We start from the raw sequence: 22,186 nt of genomic DNA, 5'->3' as shown, positions 1-22,186 counted from the left end.
GTATATACACCAAAAAAAATCATATTCAGTACCTGTACCACTAAGTAAGTTTCCAAAATTTAAAAATTCATATTTCATAAAATCACAAGATAATTCAGGTGGAAAGGCATCTCAGCAAATCTCTAGTCTAACCTCTTGCTCAAATCAGGGCCAGCTATGGGATCAGACCAGAGTCTTCAGGTCCAGTAGGGTCTCAGAAACCTCCAAGATGAGAGTCTACACAGCCTCTGTGAGCAACATCTTCCACTGCTTGACTGTCTTCGTGGAGAACAAGACAGTCCATGCCTCTCTTGTTTTGACCTGTTCCTGTTGCCTCTCATCCTCCCACTATGCTTCACTGTGAAGAACCTGACTCCATCTTCATCACAGCCCTCCAAACCCAGCTCCTCCTCAGCTTCTCCTCACAGGACAAATCTCTAGCCCTGATGGTTGTGGTGTTCCAACACTGAATACACTCCAGGTTTTTGATGATCCCTTTGCACTGGGAGGCCCAAAACTGGACACAGTACCTAAACAAGGTATAAGGATTGCTGACTAAGGGAAGATAATCCCTTCCCTTGATCTCTTAGTCATGCTCTCATTCATAGAGCTCAGGATTCCGTGGCCTCCCCTGTTGCCAGGTGTGCTGCTGGCTCATGCCCAGCTTGCTGTGCACCGCATCCCCGAGGGCCTTTCTGCAGAGCTGCTCCCTGGTAAGTTGATTCCCAGACAGCCCCACTGCAGGGGCTCTTCTTGCCAGCATTACACATTTGTACCTCCCGAAATCTATCTTATTACCCCCTCTGGCTGCCCACCTACCCAAACTTTAGCACCCCAACTTGGATACAAGAATATTGCAGGAGACAGTGTCAAAAGCCTTCTTAAAGTCAAGATAAAAAATTACATTCACTGCTCTCCCCTTGTCCCCAAATCTGGTCACTTTATAACAGAAGCTGTTACATCGTAGTCATTTTAACAGTCTTCATCAGCTTCCATTGTTATGAGGTTGGAACACATAAAGCTGAAAGTCTGTGAAGTACTTTTGCTCACATTTATATCCAATACACTGTTCACATGCTTCTATAGTTCTTCATCTTAGTAAGTCATTTGCATCAGAATACATACCGATGATACACTCTATGGCCACATGGGGAATAGCATCCTCCAGGAATCATACTTTTCAGTTTTTCTGGTTGCTTAACTCTTTTTCCCACTCTGAATTTCCACCATCGCATCAGTAAATTCTGTGCACGCTTCACCTTACTGATGGCAAAACTAACAACCACCTCAAGACAAGCAATTAAATTTAAAAACATTCAGTTTGTTCCACCGGATGCTTTAGCATAACTACAGATGCAGCTGTCATTGCCACGTGTCTAAGTCTATTCGTATGCAATTGATAGGTTTTCAAATTAAGACATTCCGAGAAATACTCATGTTGTTGACTACCAAAAGTAAGCAATAGTTAAGAACAGGCAAATGCTGTTTAATCAAGTTTAGTACAAAATCATAGAATCCTAGAATCATTAAGGTTGGAGAAGACCTCTAAGATCATCAAGTTCAAATGCCAGCCCAACCCCATCATGCCTACTAAACCACGTCCTGAAGGTCACATCTACACATTTTTTGAACACCTCCAGGGATGGTGAGTCCACCACTTCCCTGGGCAGCCTGTGTCAATGCTTCACCACTCTTTCAGTAAAGAATTTTTTCCTAATATCCAATCTAAACCTCCTCTGGCACAATTTGAGGCCATTTCTTTTCTTCCTATCACTTGTTACTTGTGAAAAGATGTAACAATTACACAATACAATCTACTGTTTCCATCATTTCTATATTACCAGGAGTGAACTGTCACTTTGAAGGTAACACTGGGAGACGGAAGAAGTATTTCTTGTCTTTGAGTATCAGTTTCCTAAAATAATAGGCCTGCCTATATTTCAAAATAGACTGAGAGAGACAAGAGCTGGTGTGGGACTGAGGAAGAAACTTCTTAGAGCTCATGTCTCAGCACCTCTCTCCCCACTAAAGCTGAAAGGGCAGAATAAGTTTCTGGACTGACTGAAGCTAGGGTAAATAGACACAGGAATATTGCACTCATTAATTCAAAACATAAAAATTTCTTCCCTGGGAATCAAGGATACATACAGCCAGGTAAGTGAAATAAAGCTAATGATAGGTTGAAAGGTGCAGCCACAGGGAAAGGTGCACTCTGGGCTACTCCTCATGCACTAGATTAAATACCACTGCATCATTAGTGAGGGCAGAGCAGATTAGCTTTATAAATTGTGCAACAAAACTTTAGCATAAGGTAAGTGAGACACCTTTGCCCCAAGGCACACAGCTTGGACTCTCCGGGAAGCTCCCCTGTGATATGGTTTCATCCCAGATGGGAGAGCCTGCCAACTCTTGTTTGGCCCTAGGATAGGTAAAGAGCAAATGACAAGTTGCAGTCTGGGACTGTCTTTCTGATGGCATCTTTAAAAGTCATGGCTACTCACATCAAGAAAACTCTGACAGCGAGACTTCTGATGTGGTATAAGGACATAACTACCCTATGCTAACAAGACCAAGAAAGATCTTTGTAAGAGCTTGGTCTCAATTTTGCACATTTAGCTTCTTGGCTTCAGTGAAGAAAGTAACAACCAGCAGACTTTTAGCCATGAAACCAGCACGCTTGATGAGGAAGACAATGAAGATCAAACAGCAATAAACCCCCTGACCACTGAGGTAACTCTGGAGCCTCAGCACAGAAATGCCAACGTCTGTACGTAAACTGGAATCAAATGCAACATTTCAGCACATCTTGTGTGTGTAAGAAACTAGCAGAGGCTGAACCATTGTATAGCTTCACAGGACTGGAGCACTTCATTGAAAGACAGAAGAAAGGCAACACAAGACAGATTATGTGCTGTTAATGTTAAGCACATTGACTATGAGCAGGTGGAGAGACAACATTATGATAGCTAACATCACCAGCAACACTAGCCTGAGAAGTTCTTCCCTGCTAGGAACTCCAAAGACACGAAAAAGACAGGCTGCCTCCCCAAAGGCAAATTAATGCGTTTCCAGTCAAAGCCTAATCAGAAACCAGTTCCACTCAGTTCTCCATGTAAGAATAAAGCTGTTTAAATATAACCAGTTAGAGAAAGTATGTTGCCAGAAATTAACTAAAATACCTCAGGGACATCTGGAAATCTTCCTAGAATGTCAGTCAATGTTGTGAACAGTTTCATGACTACATTATCTGTTTGCAAGTTAAGGATTATCAGTTACTAGCGGAAAGTTAGAATTTCGATAGTAAATCATTAGAATGACTTCTACCCCTAACACATAGAATAAGAAAGGTCACTAAAACAGAATTACAGAATGGCTCATGAAACAGCAACCAGTTTAAGGGTTATCAGCAACAAGCAACTGCTATCTGGTCAGATGAGATACTGCATACAAAATCCCCAAACATGAGTCTGAGGGGAAAAAACAGATACGAAAGGAACAAGATGTTAACTAAACTTTCTTTGCAGATAATGATGTTGAAACAGAACAAGTTCCTTAGTCATATTCCCTGCATTTCTTTAATACAATCTTCCATTCAAAAAGCAGGGATCGAATGGAGCAATTTCCACACTGCCTGTAGCAACTGAAGAGCAGGAAAGAACTCAGACCTAACTACCTTACTGTTTAAAAAAAGAGAGAAAGGAATAGGAGCTTTGACAAAGCATGTAGGAAAATTCTTACACAGCAGGTCTTTCTTTCAGGGTGCTGCAAACATGACAAAAGCAGAAGCTGACCTGATGGAAATCTAGACATAAGACATGTCTTCAATGTGGAAGCTAAATCTGGAGTGCTAGAGGTGGGAAGGGTGATCTCTCCCTGAGTAGCTTTGCTTCAGCATCAGTGGGAGGTCCTCAATGTTGAGACCTCCGAGCTACTCAGAGCTCTTTCCCCTCCCCAACCTCACTTGTCCTTTTCCACAGATGTGCACAGTCTCTCTTTTCAACCTCTCACACACGTACTCACAACTTTTTAGGAGATTCCTATGAAAGACTCTGTCCAGATCAGTCAGTACCATATAACTACTGGAGAATAGTATCCTGTAACTAACTCACCATCCCTTTATATATTACATTTTCCCTTCAGAAGAAGGACAAAGGAAACAAACAACTAAAAGGAACTAAATGGGTCTCTGTAAAGTATTAAAAAACACACTCATTATTCATATGCAAGGCAGACCACAAGGAAGCTAACAAGTGAAAAATCTTGCGTTTCCACAACTGGCTAGCTCTCAGCTCACAGCAGCTAAAATTAGCAACCTATAGCATTTACTACATGCGCGTAGGTATGCCTCTCAAATTAGCTAGTTCGTCAGCTAAGCACCCTCTCACCACAAAAATAAGCTTGTTCTGGCCTCAGATTTTAGAAACTTGCAAGAAATACTTCTACTCATTAAAGCAGGGTCAAGCTGAAAATCTTACTGCGTCTGAAAATGTAGTCACTGACTTAACAACGCATTGTACCATGATCTGGAATAGCTACTTTCCATTTACTATCAAGAAGCTGCTTTTTAAACAATTTTTTTACAAAGTTAATTTGTATAATGCTCCTCTGAAAATGATATTTGCAGGTTGGAATCTCTTTTTCTGAACTGCCACTCAAAAATTTTGCTATACTTGTCAGAAAAAGTCAAAATAGTATTACTTTAACGTCCCATTAATGCTTTAATCAGGTTCTTGTAACAGCTCCAATGGATGAAATGTTCTATTTAAAACTGCAAATCTGTTTGTCTGCCTGTCAAAACAATACCAGTTCTTGCTGTGTCTAGCACCAGCAGTGGATTTACCCAGCAGATTTCAGCTGCTAATAGTCTAAATTAAATGCATTAACCGAAGAAAACTAAAACAGAAATAACAGATACAGACATTGACTTACAACCCATGAGGTTTACAGGAGCCAGAAAACTTCCATAGGTTAAACACATTTTCTAATACTGTTTCTCAGAGCAAAGAACATGTAAACATCTCCATTTTTATCAGTTTGCCCCAAATGAAGACATTAAAATGTACTTAACTATTGAAGACAAAAGGAATGAAAAATAAAGTTAAATGATATTAGAGACTACTCCTACTCCCACAGAAGTCAGGAATGTTTTCTCACTGCCCTTTGTGGGCACAAACTCTTGCACTGACTGTGCCTGAAGACAGAAAAGACCTTTTTCAAGTCAGCATTGTTGTTATTAGCAGCACGCAATACTCTCTCAATATGAAAACACCAGAGACTGTAAGAATAGATGGGACTTCATGAAAATGTGAGATCTTGCATGACAGGAGCTCAAGACATGAACAGTGCCTGCATTAAGTCAATGACAGCTGTCTGAGCCGCGGTAAATATTTTAGGAAGATAATTCTGTCTTGATTTAAAGCCTTATAGTTTGACATACACAGACCAATTTAAATAAATTACCTCTCAGACACATGTATTGACATATTTTAATGCAGATATAAACACTTTATGAAATCAGACATTCAAGAAAGTGCACAACTGAATTGCATGAAACATCATGGCTACCTTGTAGTTTTTAACATTTGGAAAGTAAAAGGTAGGCAGCCCTGATGTATGCCAAGAGCAAAATAAAAAGGCAAGCTAATCCTCTTACCAGCACTAAGCAGCAAACTGGACACTACTGTAACTCACAAATTTTGAAGATGATATACTTCCATTTAGAGTGACTGTTATTTCTAGCCCATATGTTTGCCGAAGATAAGAACGGAAAGATGAAAAGAATCAAATGAAACTTTGGTTCATGGTTACATGCCTTGCTCCAAAAAGTATGGTACAGTTACTACAAATACAAACAAGGGACAAAATGTTTCAGATTAATGATACTACATGGGTGCCACAGCAGTAAAAAATCCAGAAAGCTGACACGCTTGCAAACCTACAGGGAAACATCTGTGGAGGATGAGCTCATTCTAAGCCAGTAAATCAAAATGCTTAAATAGTTTACTACCACATTCCCACATTTTTGTTTGCTCTTTCCCCTTCTCATTCGATTTCCTATTTCCCTTCAACACTGGAATGAAAGAATACAGTATTGACAACAGCTGATGACCTAAGGAACAAGGCAGACCACCAGCACAGTGCTCCCACCTGCTTTTTGGTAGGGAGGGGTGCAGTGGGAGGAAGTAGGACTGGAAGCAGGAGTGCCTGCGGGGAGGGAAGAGGAGGGAAGGGACCTGGCCACTCCTTTCAGGCCAGTTGGTGGGCCAACGAAAGTCATCTGTAAGCTGGGACAGGGCAACATAAAAAGAGCATCAATCTTTAAGGTATGACATATGCAACAGTTTGATTAACTAGAGAGAGTGTGGGTATAACAATATGTTTGAAACCTCCTTTATAATTTTGTCGATATCATGCATTCATTTGACAAGAAGGATAATAAGGCAGGGAGGGTTTGTAAGGACTCCAAAGATACAAAATATGTCTACCATGAATCTGCAGCAGAACCTATATATCTGAACTAGTGTCTCATGTTTCCATTTATAATGACAAACTTCCCCATCTAAATCTCAGAGCCGTTAAATTTACTAGAAAAATAACATTCCAGTTAAAAAAACAGCAGATGGGCGAACAAGGTAAAGGGCATTTTATTTCAGCTGCCTCTCCTCCATGCCAACACACCAGTCTGAAGGGACTGCAAGTGTGGGAGGGGAACATATGTGCATGTGGATTGTGCATCTCAAGAGGATATTTGCTGCTGCAACATTATCTCTCTTTCTTTATTCTTTCTTTCCACAACAGCTCAAATGTACATTCACATAATAGGTTCCACACTGTTATATGCAGACTTACACCAACAAATGGAGAATGTCAGTCCTGCATGCAAACAGTAGCTATTCAGCCACTCCACCAAATGCCCTGTCAATCTTATGGCTTCAGAGACAAATCAGCACCAACTGAAAGCACAGATGGAGACTTTAGGTAGCCCTATGCCAGAGGCTGGAAATGAAGGTGCTTTTCAACAGCACCACAGACATCGCTTGGACTTTTGCTAGAGTCTAAACCACGGCTTTGAATAATTCTGTCTTGGTGGTTTCTAAGCAAATACTGACAGAGCCTGCTACCACTTAAACCACTACTGATCAAATCAGACAAAACTCTTAGACCTGCCAACAACATTTCTGTATGTAAGGATGCAAATGAAAAGAGCATGACTAATATAAAACCATGAGATCCTGAAAGATAAGTGATCTGGGTGAAATGCTGATACTGTCTTAGGGAGAAACTTGCAGTACCTTGGGAAGGGAAATCTATCATCAAGGCAGACCTGTTACAACTCTATGGACTTCTGGAAGAGGTAAGTGCATGTCTTTTGCTTTACCTGTTAAGCTGTCTTTATCTCAACCCACAAGTTTTCTTACTTTTACCCTTCTGATTCCCTCCCCTATCTCACCAGGGGGGGAGTGAGTGAGCAGCTGTGTGGTGCTCGGTTGCCAGCTGGGGTTAAACCACAACAGAGCAGAAAGTTAAAAATGCCGGTAGAAATTCAAACAAGAACAGCAGCTTATTCAGAGGGATGAATTCGTATCTTACAAACAACTATGGCAGTCTGCAAGTCTAAACAGCAATGAGGCTGAGGAGCACATGCAGGTCCTCAGACCATCCTGGAGAACCTTATGCTCTTGAGGACATAGCAATCACCATAACTGAGCAGTGGAATGAGGAAATCCATCATCAATCTGATCTAGACATTTATCATTGACTGTTTTAGCTGTGACATGGCAAGAAGCAGTTCTCCAAAATTATGCAGTTGAGCCCAGAATAGTACTCCTATGAGCCAGAGAGACCCTGGATGGGTGGGCAATGCAGAATATACATCAGGCCATATGATGGTTCTTTTGGGGATCTGCCATCCACTTTACAGCAAATCTTGGTGTTGCTCGATTTGAGTCACAAACTTCAGTTCTGTGAAAAGTTGCAGAGCAAACATAGAGATTTAGGTGGCAGTCTTAGCATTGCTGGTACCAAGCACAAAGATAACCAAATTAGTTCACTAGTCTTACAGAATGTGGTAACAGCGTTGGTGAAGCTGATGGACCTAGAAACCAGACTGCTGTGATAGGCAGAGAACTGCTGCAATGGATAAAGAAGAAAACAAAAGCTTACAGTACTTTCTATTGGCCTCCAATAGCTGAATTGGTCCCGGGGATGAGCAAATCAGAAGCCTCTACGGTAATCACAAAGATCTAAGAGGATTTGACTTTATCAGTCTGGAAAGGAGAAGAGAGACTTTCTTGGGATGGCTTTCTTAGGAGGATGGCCAGCAGTAGATCAAAGACAAAGCAGCTGGATTTGGCTGACCGCTTTCCAGCCCATGATACCCACTGGGTACCACATCAGAGAAAGATTTCACTGCTTTCTCAAGGAAAAAAAATCTGTAGTTCAAGCTCACCATCCCTTCTAGCTTTTAAAGAACACTATGTGAAGCACTAACTGGGATCAAGAACTTCTCTGTCACAGTAACAAAACCATGTACATGTGTCAGAAATTCAACCCCAAAGCAGGGGTACACCCAGGGTATAAAACAGCCTTGGGAAGTATCATCAAAGCTAAAGAGAAGCAGAGCTTCTTCTACTGAAAATCCATAGCAGCAACCAGGTAGTTGAGAGAAAATGGAATGACACAGGAATTATCCATCTTACATACTCACTGAGCAGGAACATGAGCATGGCCCCCCTGGTCTCAAGTGGCATGTCATGTGAACATCCATAATCTGAATGCAATTGCGGACAATCAATCAAAAAAAAAAAAAATAGCGGGTCTTCCAGCTCCAACTTTGTACCAAATAACCAAAGTCCATAAACTTGAAAACTAATTCTGCTCATTTACTGTCTCCTCTGTGCTTAAATAGAGTCCTATTCCAATTTGCACTTAATTGGATTTCTACAGCTAACGGCAAAACGAGGTGTTAAATATATATCTTCTTGTAGTCAATTATATATAACTTCTATCCCACACATATATAAAGTTATGCACAACACTAGTCAGCAAAAACCCAGCATGATTAAACTCATGAAAAATTTCTCCTTGCAAAAATGCTGTGCCACCGACAGCTCCACTACTAACAAAGCAGTAGCTAACTTGTGATGAAATTCCACAAGACTACATTTCAGACAGGAAATAAACAAATCTAAAGTGATCTAGATGAACTGAAAGACAAAACAAATGTACAGAGAAGAAAAAATATATAACCATACCTCACATGAATCTGTATAAACTGGATTGTGATTTAAAATAACTTATGTGAATATGTGCACAATTTTGTTTGCTTGTTTAGCTCAAAACATATATTTTCTTTTTTTTCAGTGGCCTTCAGACTCCAAAGCTTCAAACAAATAATTTTGTTTATTTAGTGTTACCAAGAAATCTGTTTCAGACATTTAAGAAACTCAAAAAAAAGACAGATGACATTTTTTTATTGGAAAAGAGTAGCCATATTATTTCAGTTATTTCTGTATCAGTTTTCTATATGAAAAAATATTTTTTAATTGCCAGCCATATGAATTTACATTTCACTGAAAGCCAAGTGCTACCACCATGCAAATCTTAGCAACCTCATCCTTTTCAAAGGACATTAGGTTTACACTACAGAAGTTGTCTTCCTTTGTGCAAAGGTGTTACTGAGCCACATGTGAGACCAAATGCCTAAAAACAGATGTTAGCTAATCTTTAGTTTCAACATGTCAATCACAACAAATAGTCCAGAGCAATATTACTACTGCAAGACCAACAGCAACAAGCAGACAGCAATACTTTACCTGCTAAATTTTTATATTTGGATGACTATAATATTTGACCCAATGATCCACTGAACAGAATGCCAAATCTACTTAGTAGAAGATCTAGTTTGTAGAAAAGTCTCTGTAAATGCCTGAAGGATTACTATTACCTTCTAGCCACTTCTTTCACCTTTTACAAATCACTAGAGCAAGATCACAGTCCTGGTGCCCATATGAGACAACTTGTATTAAACCTTCCCTTGAAAAACTAAACCGCTCATAAGTTCGGAGAAAAGAAAGTTGCGTGAGATATGGACAAGGCTTATAAAATCACAAAGGCAGTGGATAAGGTGAATGTAAAACTGCTATTTAACAAATCGCACAACGCTTGAAGGGGGGACACTTGTTGAAAATTGAAAAAAAAAATTGCAAACTGAGAAAAAATATAAAATAACCGACTTTATTATATAATTGGTAGTGAAATTTTGCAGTTTGCTGCCAGAGAATGCTGGATGCAGATAACATTCAATCAAAAAAACTTGAAGATAACAGCTCCATAAATGTCTAGCTAGTAAAAGGATGAGGCAGACACCCCTAATAAAATGTCTGTGGACAGCATGAGGGGAACGGACTGCAGAAAGTGGCCAGGCTTACGTGCTGTTCATTAAAACTTACGTTCTACCGCCTCTCTTAAAGACAGAATGCTAGGCCAGATGGACTCTGCTGAGATCCAGTCAGGTCTTTCCTATGTTCTCTAATCTTCAAAAAGTTTTGAAGTTCATTTTTTCGAATGATGATAAACTTAGATTCCAAGACAGAGCATCAACAATTTGCAACAGCATTGGCAGACATGCCACAGGCCAGGAGGACAGCTTGCTACCACAAGAGATGGGAATGCCCACCCGGAAAGCACTGATACATGGTTGTTAGAGGAAAACATCTCACGCCAAATCCAGCAGCCTGAGAGAGGTGAGCCTGCTGCCATTCCACAACCCCAGGTCAAACCAGTAGCAAGGCTGAACATGTTTTTCCAACAGGCACGTGCACAGAGCACACATGTACACCACATACATACATGTATACACATACATATGGCTAGACATACTGATCCCAGTCAGACACTCGGAGTATTCACACCAACACTGAAAGCCTCATCCTGCATCCTGCACAGGACTGAGATCCATTAGCTGGAATACATCTACGAGTCCAAGGTGGACCTCTCCAATAGCTGGGTTCACTCAGTCTGCTTAGTAGCTGCACCTGGACCCCAGTTGCTACCACCTGGACACACAGAGCCCCCTCTCCAGCTGCTGGTACAGACTGTGGCACACACGCACATACAGAGCTGTCCAGGACTCCCCTTGTGCCTCTAGCTGTCCTCCTGTGCTCTTGCCCCTAAACACCAGCAGCCGCTCTCACACCCAGAGCTGACCCCTATAGACCTCCAAACCCATCCTGGCCTCAGCCCACTTCAGTGACTCATCTTCTTGTCCACCTTGTTCCTTGCTAATTATCACACACTCACTCCAGCTGCTGTACCACAGACCTCTCCATATACATGGAGAGTAAAGAGCTCCTCACTGGAAAACAACTGAAAGTGACATTAATGAGCAAACAGGACAGACTGTGGTGGTCAGGAGCAGGGCATGGCCATAAAACCATCTTGGCCAGCCCCTGCTACCTTGCAAACAGACACTTCTACTGTGTTATCCCCTCTGCTTTCTACATTTGCATATCCTTAAATCACCCAAATCCCTTCCTTTTCCCACCTTTGGTTCCTTCCCTAGGGATCCCGTAAGTCCTGTGCAATCTGTAAAAGCTTTCCCCCTGCATTCTCCAGCACGTCCCATATCCCCAACTAGAAATACTCTTAATCAAGAAAGAAATCTGGAGAGCTGCTGCCCACGGCTTATGGTGATGGGTTTTACACCTTGACGCTGGGGCTGAAGCCCGGCTGTGACAGCCCTGGGATGGACCCGAGAAGGTCTCCCTTCCTCTGGGTCCTTAATTTGGGTTTCTGCCTGCCCATGTGCTCCCTTGGTCTTGTGGAGATTGATGGTTTTCCCATGATGGGCCTGGGAATAGCCCAGCAAGGTACTGTTCGAGCACCCCTCACCAATGTCTCTTCAGGCTCCTGTGCGGGTGTGCAGATGAGTGCTACCTAACAGGTACTGCTGCAGTCAGCCAGCCTTGAAATGGAATGACTTTCCACCAGCTTTCTAAGCTCTAACACACAGACTTAATCTGTCACAGGTCATCTGTTTCTTAAAACAACCTGTGACAATCAATCCCTCTTCAGTATCTGTTAGAAATAACCACATATTGCTTGTCAGAAGCCAAATATGGTTATTAATCATTAGGTAAATCATGTAACTAACCAAACAGTTGGTACAGGTTGTAGTTAGTAACTTGTGTGCATCCCTAATGCTACGGCTTCAGTAGTCTCATCAAGGTCAACAGCTACTCGAGTGGTTAAAACAAAGCATTTGTGTCTCAGCAAAATTGGGGCGTTACAGATGACAGCAACTGATCTGCAGATGCCCAGCACCCAGCCCAGTGGAGTCTTTCCACTCATGCAAGAAGGCTTTGGATCAGCCTCTAGAATTGCAATGTTTTTTTCTTCTTATTTCATTTTTGGCTTTGTTTATTACCTCTCTGTTGGTCTTCTGTTCCATTAAGTTGTTTTTGTGCTTCTTCAATTTTATCTGCAAGAAAAGAGAAGTCATTATTAAAATATGTATACAAAAAAGCACAATTTTAGAAAGTCATTTAGTGAAATCTGTTTTGAGTTATCTATTTAAATTTAGAAGCAATACGATTCACACATTTATATGCAGTACATTATGAGTAACACAGCCATATAAAACTTTATCATTTTTTACCAGCGAGGCTATTGACATGTTAAATTACATGGAACTGCAGAATGAAAAGCATTGGCATTGGATCTGCAGTCAACAGCTAATCCGACCACAGTTCTGTACCATCTATAATAATTTATGCAGTCAAGGGACTCTCTGGAATAGGTATTATGGTGTATTACAGAGTATTTTAATACATGTTCGAAAAACGCTGTTAGAACAAGACAATGAGGTGTTAAACACGGTGATACAAACAGCAAACAGGATTTGCTATGCAAAGCGCAGCCAATACTGTCACATGGGAGTAGAAGAGGGTGAGCAGTAGCCCTGTGCTTATTCTTCTGTCGAACTACCCAGAATTCAGACACAGCAGGAATAAAGGGAGGCCTCAAGTCTTATTCTCGTGCTGGTTTTTTTGCAGATCACTACCCCCAAATACATCAGTGTCAGGAAGGGAATTGTGTTTCTGCTGCTCTTGCACTGAAGAACTCATGGGAAAGAGGGACCTCCTCCTGCAAGTGTGTGCGCTTGCATGCGTAGAGCAAGTAGGAAGAAAAGGGGCAACTGGAATAAATAAAAACCAGAGACCAATTTCTTTTTGGTAACAAACAGTGCTCTGAGTAGTTGCAGGAAAAGACATTGTTTTGGTAAGAAACAGCAGCACCACGAGAGGCTGAGCTCCCTATCACATTATGGCCCAACCAAGACCTGAGATTCGAACATGCCTTTCAGATATAACTGATCATTTTCCCCAACACCTGTGACAGTGGGTTCCCCCCCACCCCCTCCTTTTCGGGGCAGGAGGAGGGCACACAGAGAGAAGGGACAATTCTTATAAAATTAAATTGAAATAATAGAATATAACTGGATTCACCCTAAACCTCTCCAACTCTACTTGGTACAACTCAAGAAATGCCAGACATCTTGTCTGTGATACGTAGAAGGAGGATGACAGCTCTGCAAAGTCCTCACTGTCATGAGCATGGAGGCAGTTACTTAATCTGACTTTTACTCACCGATCCTATGAAACACAAGTTTTCTAGAAAATGGTCCTTTCTTCAACAGACTTCTAAATTGATGGGTTTAAATGACTTCTCTAATATTTATGAGCTGAACCACTCAACTACAATGGAACCATTTTTTCACAACTGAAGTCTTAAATTGTTTTCCAATTATTTTCTCAGAAAAATAAAAAAAAATACAACTGAAACAAACCCTCTTCACAGGATTTAAGACCCCGTTTTGTTCAGATAACTCCAGTTCTGCATTTCTGCCTCTCAAAACTAGTACCAGGTTCCCTTCTCACTAAGGCTCAGCAATTTCTCTCCTGCGCACTGTCCCATAAAAAGCACCAAAAAACCTCACCAGGATCCTAACCAGATGTACTCCCAGAGCCGCAGCAAATGAAGCTTATCCATAAGTACACAGACAACTGCAGTTTATTTCACACAAATGCTACAATAAGTGTATACATTTAAATTCACAATCATCCTATTTTATAAAGAAAAATTACTCAAGTATTCTGGAAGCATGCTACACTAGACTGCCACAAAGATTAAACACTTTGATCACGTTAGCTGAGTTCCTTATCTTTTATTTAAAAAACAATAAAAATGAGTTCATATTAGAAGTTCCCGACCACTTCTTTGTAAGACTATAAGCCCAAACAAAGAACTATAGATAACAGAAACAATAACTAGGTAAACACGCGCTTGGTGCACAGTCAGAAAGCTGCCTACCCTTCCTGCACCTCCTGAAATGTTTCCTCAACGAATCATATTTGTTGCACATATGCCTTCATACCTATGGAGGTAAAAAACCCTGAATTTTGGTTCTGGAAACCAAAACCACAGATTTTCGCTGTGGATGAGGTATGGGTATTAATATGGGTCTACCTGCTGAAGGTTTTATCAAAGACTATGTCTTCATAGCAACCCATATTACACAGCTACCTGATCTCATTACCGCACCATGGCACATATAATGCCTTTTTACAAAATTTCTGGCAGCTGCTTTCCAGTCTGCTACATTTTACCAGTACAGATCCTGTATGGGTAAATACCTGACAAACCACTGCCTCTCAGGCTGAAAGAAAGAACTCAGTTATCCTAAACTGCCACAGCGCAGGCAGAAGATCAGACTGTGACACACACACATACACAGGCTTTTCTTTCTCTGGTATTAAACCTTCACACATTATTGTCCAATACAGCTCTCCCAGCAGGTTATCCACTGAGTGGAAATATCATCAAATTCCTTGGGGTTTTAAATATATAATGTGCTTTTTAGGAACACGAGGAAGGAGATTGGAATGCATTAGAATATGCTTCTTGTTTTACACACCTCCTGCTGTGACAGATCATTAAATGGATAGCAACAGTCTGAATTAGATACGGTAGTGCTGTGGCGCTTTCTTAAATGAAAAGATAAACCAGATTTTTCACCAGCTTTTACATTCTCTATTTTTGATCTTCACTGAGAGCTATAACCTCACAGATTTTAATTACACCACAAATAGGATACAATTTATGAAGAGCTTTACTTTTTTTTAAGACATCAGCATATCAACGTATACAAACTTGAACATGTTTATGTGTATTGGAAATGCATTAGGATTTTTCAAGAAAAACTTTGAAGGCCTTATTTATACGGTCAGTTAAAGAAGAAAAATAAAGGTTTAGGAATTTCAGCAAAGAAAGCAGAAATATTGAAAAGCATGGAGTTTGCAAAATATGAAACCAGTAACTTCTGACAGCAATTTCAGCTGAGGCAAAAGAAATCTTCTATTTGTAGGTGTGCTTCTGGTTTGGTTTTGTTTTTTCTTCTTTGAAAAAAAAAAGCACATAAGAAAATTCCATGGTTTTGTTCACAGAAGACAGTCCTCACGCCAGTGTAATGATTTTGTCCTGTCGAACAAGCTGCTCCATACACTGACAGCACACAGAGGAAGGCAAAAGCAATCACTAAGGAGGACTGAGCCACCCAAAAAGTTTACATAGGGGAGGTGGGTGGGATATGTTCATTAAACTTAAGCAAAATGCCCAAATGTGAATATTTTTCATTGCACAGATTTGCAGGTGTCTACAAAGAAAATTGGCTGGTTATTGGGGTTTTTTTTGCTTCTTGATGAAGACTTAAAACTTCTGCTCTAAAACAAAAAAGGACTTTGTTTTTAATCTCGAAGACCATGTTTCTCTAAGAAAAAATGGAAAATTAGTACATTTATACCATACTGGACACTAAGAGAAGGCTACCTTATCACAACTTTAAAAAATAAAGATTTGTATCTTGCCTGAAAGGCTAGGTTTTTATATTCAAATATTTAACCAAAACAGCTGGAAGGAAAATGTCAGCACTTTTTTCCCCTCTTCAGTTAAAGGCAAGAACTTCCTTCAGGCCTCACGTCTGAGTCATCCTAAAAATACCCTCAGCAAAACAGCTTCAGATGGCAACAGTTTTTCTTCTAGCTTTCTCAAAAAATGCACTTTCTCTTAATGCATCAGAAGACATTTGAAAAATAACTTTAAAAAAGTCGCTTTCCATGTTTTTTTCAGTGGACACGAAGAAAGACTCCACTTCAATTATTTATTCTTGCGCTGATCATCTAGATCACCAGCAAAAAAATGCAGTGACGAAATATTCTTCAGCTGAAGTGCATTAACGTAATAGGTCTATATGCATTAGGTACTATTACTGAAAACAAAACCATAGGTGCGTTTTATTTTCCTGGGTCCAGAGGCACAGCTCGAGAAAAACACTGATGGAAGTTCAAACCACTGCATTTTTCCATTTTACTTAACAACCTCAGAGAGCAAGTGAAACGAGGCTGAAATCCTGTGTGGAAATCTCCACGTTCTGACTATCGAAACCCACCAGGGCTAACACATTAGAAACAAAGTGCTTTGAATGAGAAGTGTTTCTGAAAGGATCAGAAGACGATCACATAGTAATTAATTAATTAATAAGGAAAAAATGTCCTGAGCACTAGACAGGTGATGCAGATCAGCATAGCATCTGAAGAACAGCTCGGCTTGGACATGGAGGGTCCCAAAGTCCACCCCCACAGCCCACTGGTACCATTTCACACCACCGTCGGAGGGAAACCTGCTGCTTCAAGTATCGCAGGGAGTGGCAGGGCAGGAAGGGCAGCCACTGCCCCGCATGAAACTGATCAAAGCTCGGAGTGCTTCCCCTTGTAGCAGGTTTCCTCTGCAACACAGGCAGCATTTAATCCCAAGGCACTCTGCCTGCAGCAGAGGGTACCTGCTTCAGGCCAGGGAGGATGCAGAAGCATCCCTGCCCCACTGCAAGGAGACTGAGATGCTTGGCTTTTCCCTTTCACTAGCAGGAGGAAAGGCTCTTTACAACCTGCTAAAAGAAGAATGATGTAGTCCTAATGTGTTTCAGTCAACCAAGAGGAATCCCAAGACTTCACTCGACTAGCTAATTTTAAAAAAAGGGGGGGTGGGGGGGGAATAAAAAAGGCAAGAATCTTGTGTCTGTGCAAGGAGTCCATTAGGTTCACCGTGACCTTGTTGCAGCTGGTGGGGCAGCCGGTGGGATGCCTCCTCCTGTCTGTCCTTGGGAAGAGTGAAGGCTCAGCAGACCCATGATGAATGCTTCCATGCACAGTGGGAGATGCTCCAAACCCAAAAACCAGGTGGCAGAGCCCAGGAGAAGGTCCTGATTGTGACCTGGGCTCAGGAAGGAGGAAGGGCTGTAGCAGGAGGGGACTCAGCAGCCAGGAGGTGCAGGGTCTGGCACCGACAGTAGACGACTGGCATAGCCAGTTGACACCTTTTGATGGCCCAGTGCATCCACTGTTGAGCTCCCACCACTGCCCTCCTGCCAAAGTGAAAACCTACAGAGTCAGCAAACAGCCCCAAAAAGGCCTTTCACAAAACTCATGGGATGAAGCACTCTTCTCACTCAAATTCCAACTTGCTTTAAACAGAAACCACTCTTACATCCCCATATATTTCCCTATACTAATCTAATGAAGAATGCTCAAGATGAAAAGGAAGAGATCAGATGAGGCAAAAGCAGTCCTTGTGTCGTGCTTTTCAATTTTACAGTGTGGGAACTTGACACCTTTTGGCATACCGTTTGTTTTGTGGTTTCTTCTTTCCAGTCTGGGGCTTAGAGAATCACAGCATCACAGCTTAGTGGGCTGCCAAACATTGAGCCTGATAGCTGATAGCACGGATGTCTCGAGCCTATCATAAATGCAAGTTAAAAACAGATTAAATCTCAGTTTGGTGGATGTTACTAGGTTCAAAGATTGCTCGTACAGCTGTAAGGGGTGGGGGGGGTGGGAAGAAAATATCTATTAAAAATTAGAAATGTTAATTGAGAATTCTTACCAACTAGTAGGATTATGCAGGAGCAGTTGTGGTTTTAAAAATTATCAACCACTTCTATATTAAAACATCTTAAAATGTTCTACTAGTTACTATAACCTTGATTAATGACACGTTTGGTCAGTTTTTCAGGAAAACTATGCATTTCATTTTAATGTCAACTTTGAATGCCCATCATACTCCCTGCCATATATAATTATTTGCATTTAAAAATGAAAACCCCATGACAGATACTTTACATAACATCATTGAAAATAGAAGATAAAAATCCTCCTACAATTCTTCATTTTAAGAAAAAAAGAGGCTTGCATATTTGAAAATACAATCTGTAATCTGCAGATAAAATTAGTACTGGCATTGAACAGCAATACTGTATATACAGCAAGACAGTCAATAGAGAGCCTGTATATAAAAAAATATATAATAGCTTTATCCTTGCCATCACACGTTTACTGAAGCATGGTAAGGGCTCCTGATGAGGCTGACAAGGTGCATAAATTACATAAGCACTTTGCATACAAACCCAAACTTCGTCCCCATGTCATCAATTTACAGCTGGGGAATTTTCAACTTTTTTTTTGTTGACATGACTTGAATTTCATGATGAGGCTTTTAAACTCATTAAAACCTAAACACAGGAGGAGGTGGGGGGAAAAGGAGTTTTATATGCCTGTTGCCTTACAGCTTTAGATGCAGAAGGATATAGCCACAGCAAGGCACCTGTGAGGACAGGCACAGTAGCTGCCAAGCAGAAAAATTCAGAAACGCAGGTGAAGTATCTTCAGACGTATCTCCTGCTAGGCATCTTTTCACCCTGTCTAAGCCACAGTGCAAGTATGGCACTTTCCATAGCTAGTTCCTTTTCCACTTGCCCAACAAAGCCATGTGATCCTAATTCCTTTGTGTACTTCTCAGAGCTGTGCCACCAGAGAGAATTCATTTTCACTTCGTCTCACTCCTGTATCAAAGCACAAACACAGGTACTGACTGCAGTTCCATTTTCGTATTTGCTAGCTCCTGATCAGCCATCTAGTGCAATAATTACACCATTGCTATGCTGATGGCTAGAGCATTGTTCTGCCTGGCTGCCAAATTCTAGCCTGCCAAATGCTAGCCCTGTACCTAGGACAGGGTGATCACTAACACTAAAACTTGTCTAATAATTATTTAAAAGCCTCTAGGGCATTCACTGTTCCAGGCTTAATTTCAGCTTTGTTTTTGTTTTTGTTTTTTTCTATACCCAATCCAGTATCAGAGCTAAAAGGTAAAACAAAATATAAAAGCTGACCACACATTGCTATAGCTCATAACTTTCTTCAAGTTGCTGCTATGAGCACCTTCATACCTTCTGTGCTAAGACAGGCTCCCTCCCCCTGGCAGGCTTACCAGCCTTTGGTCTTATGTCCCCAAATGGCGTGGTTTTCACATATTCTTTTTTTTAAAGCCTGACACTAAATAAATGCCAGTGAAACACTTGTAAGAATTTTTTATTAAAAGAAAACTTTTCTCAACAGAAAAATACATAAAAATAGGAACATGTGGGGCCCTCAAAAATTCTTTAATTTCTGTATTTTCTCCAATACAAGTCCTATATAAAAGAAGCAAATAGTCAAGCCAGACGCTCCACAGCCAAACAGGATTAAAGTTTTCCAGCCATCTTTCTGGTACTTTAAAAGCCCTCATCCTCAACTGCAAGGCTGATGAGGGAGGGCTTGCCCAACACATAAAGAAACATAACTGGTTCAACAAGTAGAACAACGTCAAGAGCTGGTATTTCATCATCTGAGACAACAGCGCGGAAGCTTTCAAGTTCTCAGAGGGGTCAAACTGCTCTCTAATTTCTTCTATTTCTGGAGTTCCTCAAACACTACCAAGTTTACAAGGCAGAAATCATTTAAGTAGACACATTCAGCACTGAGGAACCTAAAGTACCAGCAGCCCTGTTTAAAAACAAGTCAGTTTTCTTAAGCTTAGCATGCCTCAAAAAATATCCCTGCTGAGATCCTGACATCTTGACAGAAATGGTTTCAGTGATTAGATATTTAGTAGGACTTCTGATACTGAAGTTATTATAATCACCTGATATTAAGATGGACAATAAAGACTAAAAAGAAAAAACATGTTTTTGATGATGCTAACAAAAAAGTAAGCAAAGAAAAAGCCTACAAGTCAAGCCAAAAATCCAGCCTGGCATCTTGCCTCCAGCATCAGCCAAGAGCAGAAGTCAAGCGAAAAGCAAGAATGTGACATGTGGTAAATCCCTGACTCTAAAAAACACGCAGCTCTGAAGCAAGCCTGGTAAGCTGTATTAGAACCTCACAGGTCTCACTGGTTATTCCCACATTAGTTTCTCCAAGTGTGCTTTGAATCCATGTGAGCTTTACGCATCTCTTGTCTTCAAACTGCAGGGCCTCATCTAGGCATTCTTTATACAAAAGCTGTTTAACAGACTTATGACCTCTGCAACTTTTGCAGTACTATTTTATCCTCTTTGGATGTGGAAGTGAAGAAGGGAAAGAGAATTAGGAGGAAGACATCAGAATTGATCGCACCATTCAAGATGAGGCACAACACAGATGGGTACTGTGACAGATATGTTTTTATCTGCTGCTGCCATAAACATTCCTAATGCTTTATTTGCTTTTTGACAGCTAGTGAGTATACAGTTGACTTCTCCACAGAAATATACGACCCCCAGATCTCACGACTGAGTGTTAACAAGCAACTCAATTTAAATGAAAAATTAGAATATTTTTCCTGTGGACATCACTTCGCATTTATCCGCACTGAATTTCATTTGTCATTTTATAATATGGTTGCACAGCAACCTAATGTCATTTTGAAATCCTTTGCATTTGCATTTGTGTCTTCTTTTTTACCTCAGTGGATAACTCCATCAAATCAGCAATGCTGTCACTTCACTATGCATTCTCTTTGCTGGATCACTCAAAAGAACAGGGATCGGCAGAGGCACATTTTTATTAACTGTAAAATGGCAAGCAGTGTTTGTCTGCTAAGGAACGAGTACTGACTGCAAAATGTGTAAATATCAGCCTTTCAATAAATTTACACATACAAGAGGTTTTTCTTCTGGTGTGTGTCAGGGGAGTTCACTCAATACTCTTTCTTCTTTAAAATTGTGTTCTTATTTCCAAACTATCCTTAAAACCCAGCCTCCTCAAACACCATAGTCCCTTTACCATTCAGGTCAAAGAAGCCATCTGGGCCACCACCTCCAGCCATCCTGCCCAATCCTTCCTCTTTGGCTCCCGTCAGTGCTGGAGCATCTTTAGGTGTTGTCCTTATAATGGCACTGTCGCTTAACACAGGCTAGGACTTCTTCCAGAACAATGGTCAGCTGCATCTGCTCCATCCTCTTCCTCCCTGCTTTCTACATTGTTTTCTGAGCACAACAAGCCAGTATCTGTTTCTCAAAAAAGATTCTCTACTTTAAAATTCTATGCTTTTTGGTAAATCCACTGTGAACAACAAGGCTGCAAAATCAACTTCAAATTTGAAGTCCCTCTATAGGCAAAAAACCACATTAAATGCAAACTTAAAGCTTTTCATTAATTTCACTGATGTATCTCATTTTTGATTGCTTGTTTTTCCAGGAACTTGACAGGTCTTAAAGCATGTGAATACAGTTCAACGTATGAACAGTCATAATGGCATCGGTGGGCCTTAGTACTGAAAAACCAAAACACTAAAAATCCACAACTAACTTGTTATGCTAAACCTTGCTCTGTGGACTTTGCAAGCTTATTTTTCCATAGTAATCTTCTATTTTTGCCCTCATTTTTTAACATGCCGAATTAAATGTTACTAGCAGCAGCTTTAATGTGAAAAACAACAGAAATTGGATGGATGAAAATACAAACACCTTTGAAAAACTAGCTAATACAAGCTGATGCAGGACTAGGTGTACCTGAGACAAAACTTAAGCAAAGGCACAAGGATATGACATTTTCCTGTTAATGGCATGCTCCAGCCATGAACACAGGCTTAGCCACTCTAAGCAGCTTACAAACAAAAAAAGCCCTAGGCAGCTCATGATCTCTACTCAGGGCAAACACAAACTGGGGGCAGAAAATATAAATATTCAGCCAATACTTCATTTCAGTGATTTATTCTATGCTTCTCCTCTACTGGCTCCCATCCTCCCCCAAGACTTGAGACAAAAACTAGGTGTTGAGTATTCCACACTTGGTGT

The 22,186-nt window shown here is 40.8% G+C and overlaps 1 protein-coding gene across 6 annotated transcripts in view; it reads right to left on the bottom strand.

Annotated features, from left to right (window-relative positions):
• The window catches only part of HIVEP1 (HIVEP zinc finger 1), a 118,506-nt gene that overhangs the window by 35,673 nt on the left and 60,647 nt on the right, over positions 1 to 22,186 (bottom strand). For all 6 annotated transcript variants that reach the window (XM_054058179.1, XM_054058177.1, XM_054058178.1 and 3 more), the window contains one exon: positions 12,407 to 12,460. In XM_054058179.1, the coding sequence (XP_053914154.1) occupies positions 12,407 to 12,460 (54 nt within the window). The remainder of the gene's footprint in view (positions 1 to 12,406; positions 12,461 to 22,186) is intronic.

This window comes from Cuculus canorus, chromosome 2, assembly GCF_017976375.1.
Source record: "Cuculus canorus isolate bCucCan1 chromosome 2, bCucCan1.pri, whole genome shotgun sequence".
Taxonomy (NCBI): Eukaryota; Metazoa; Chordata; class Aves; order Cuculiformes; family Cuculidae; genus Cuculus; species Cuculus canorus.
This window is presented reverse-complemented; position numbering and strand designations above follow the sequence as displayed.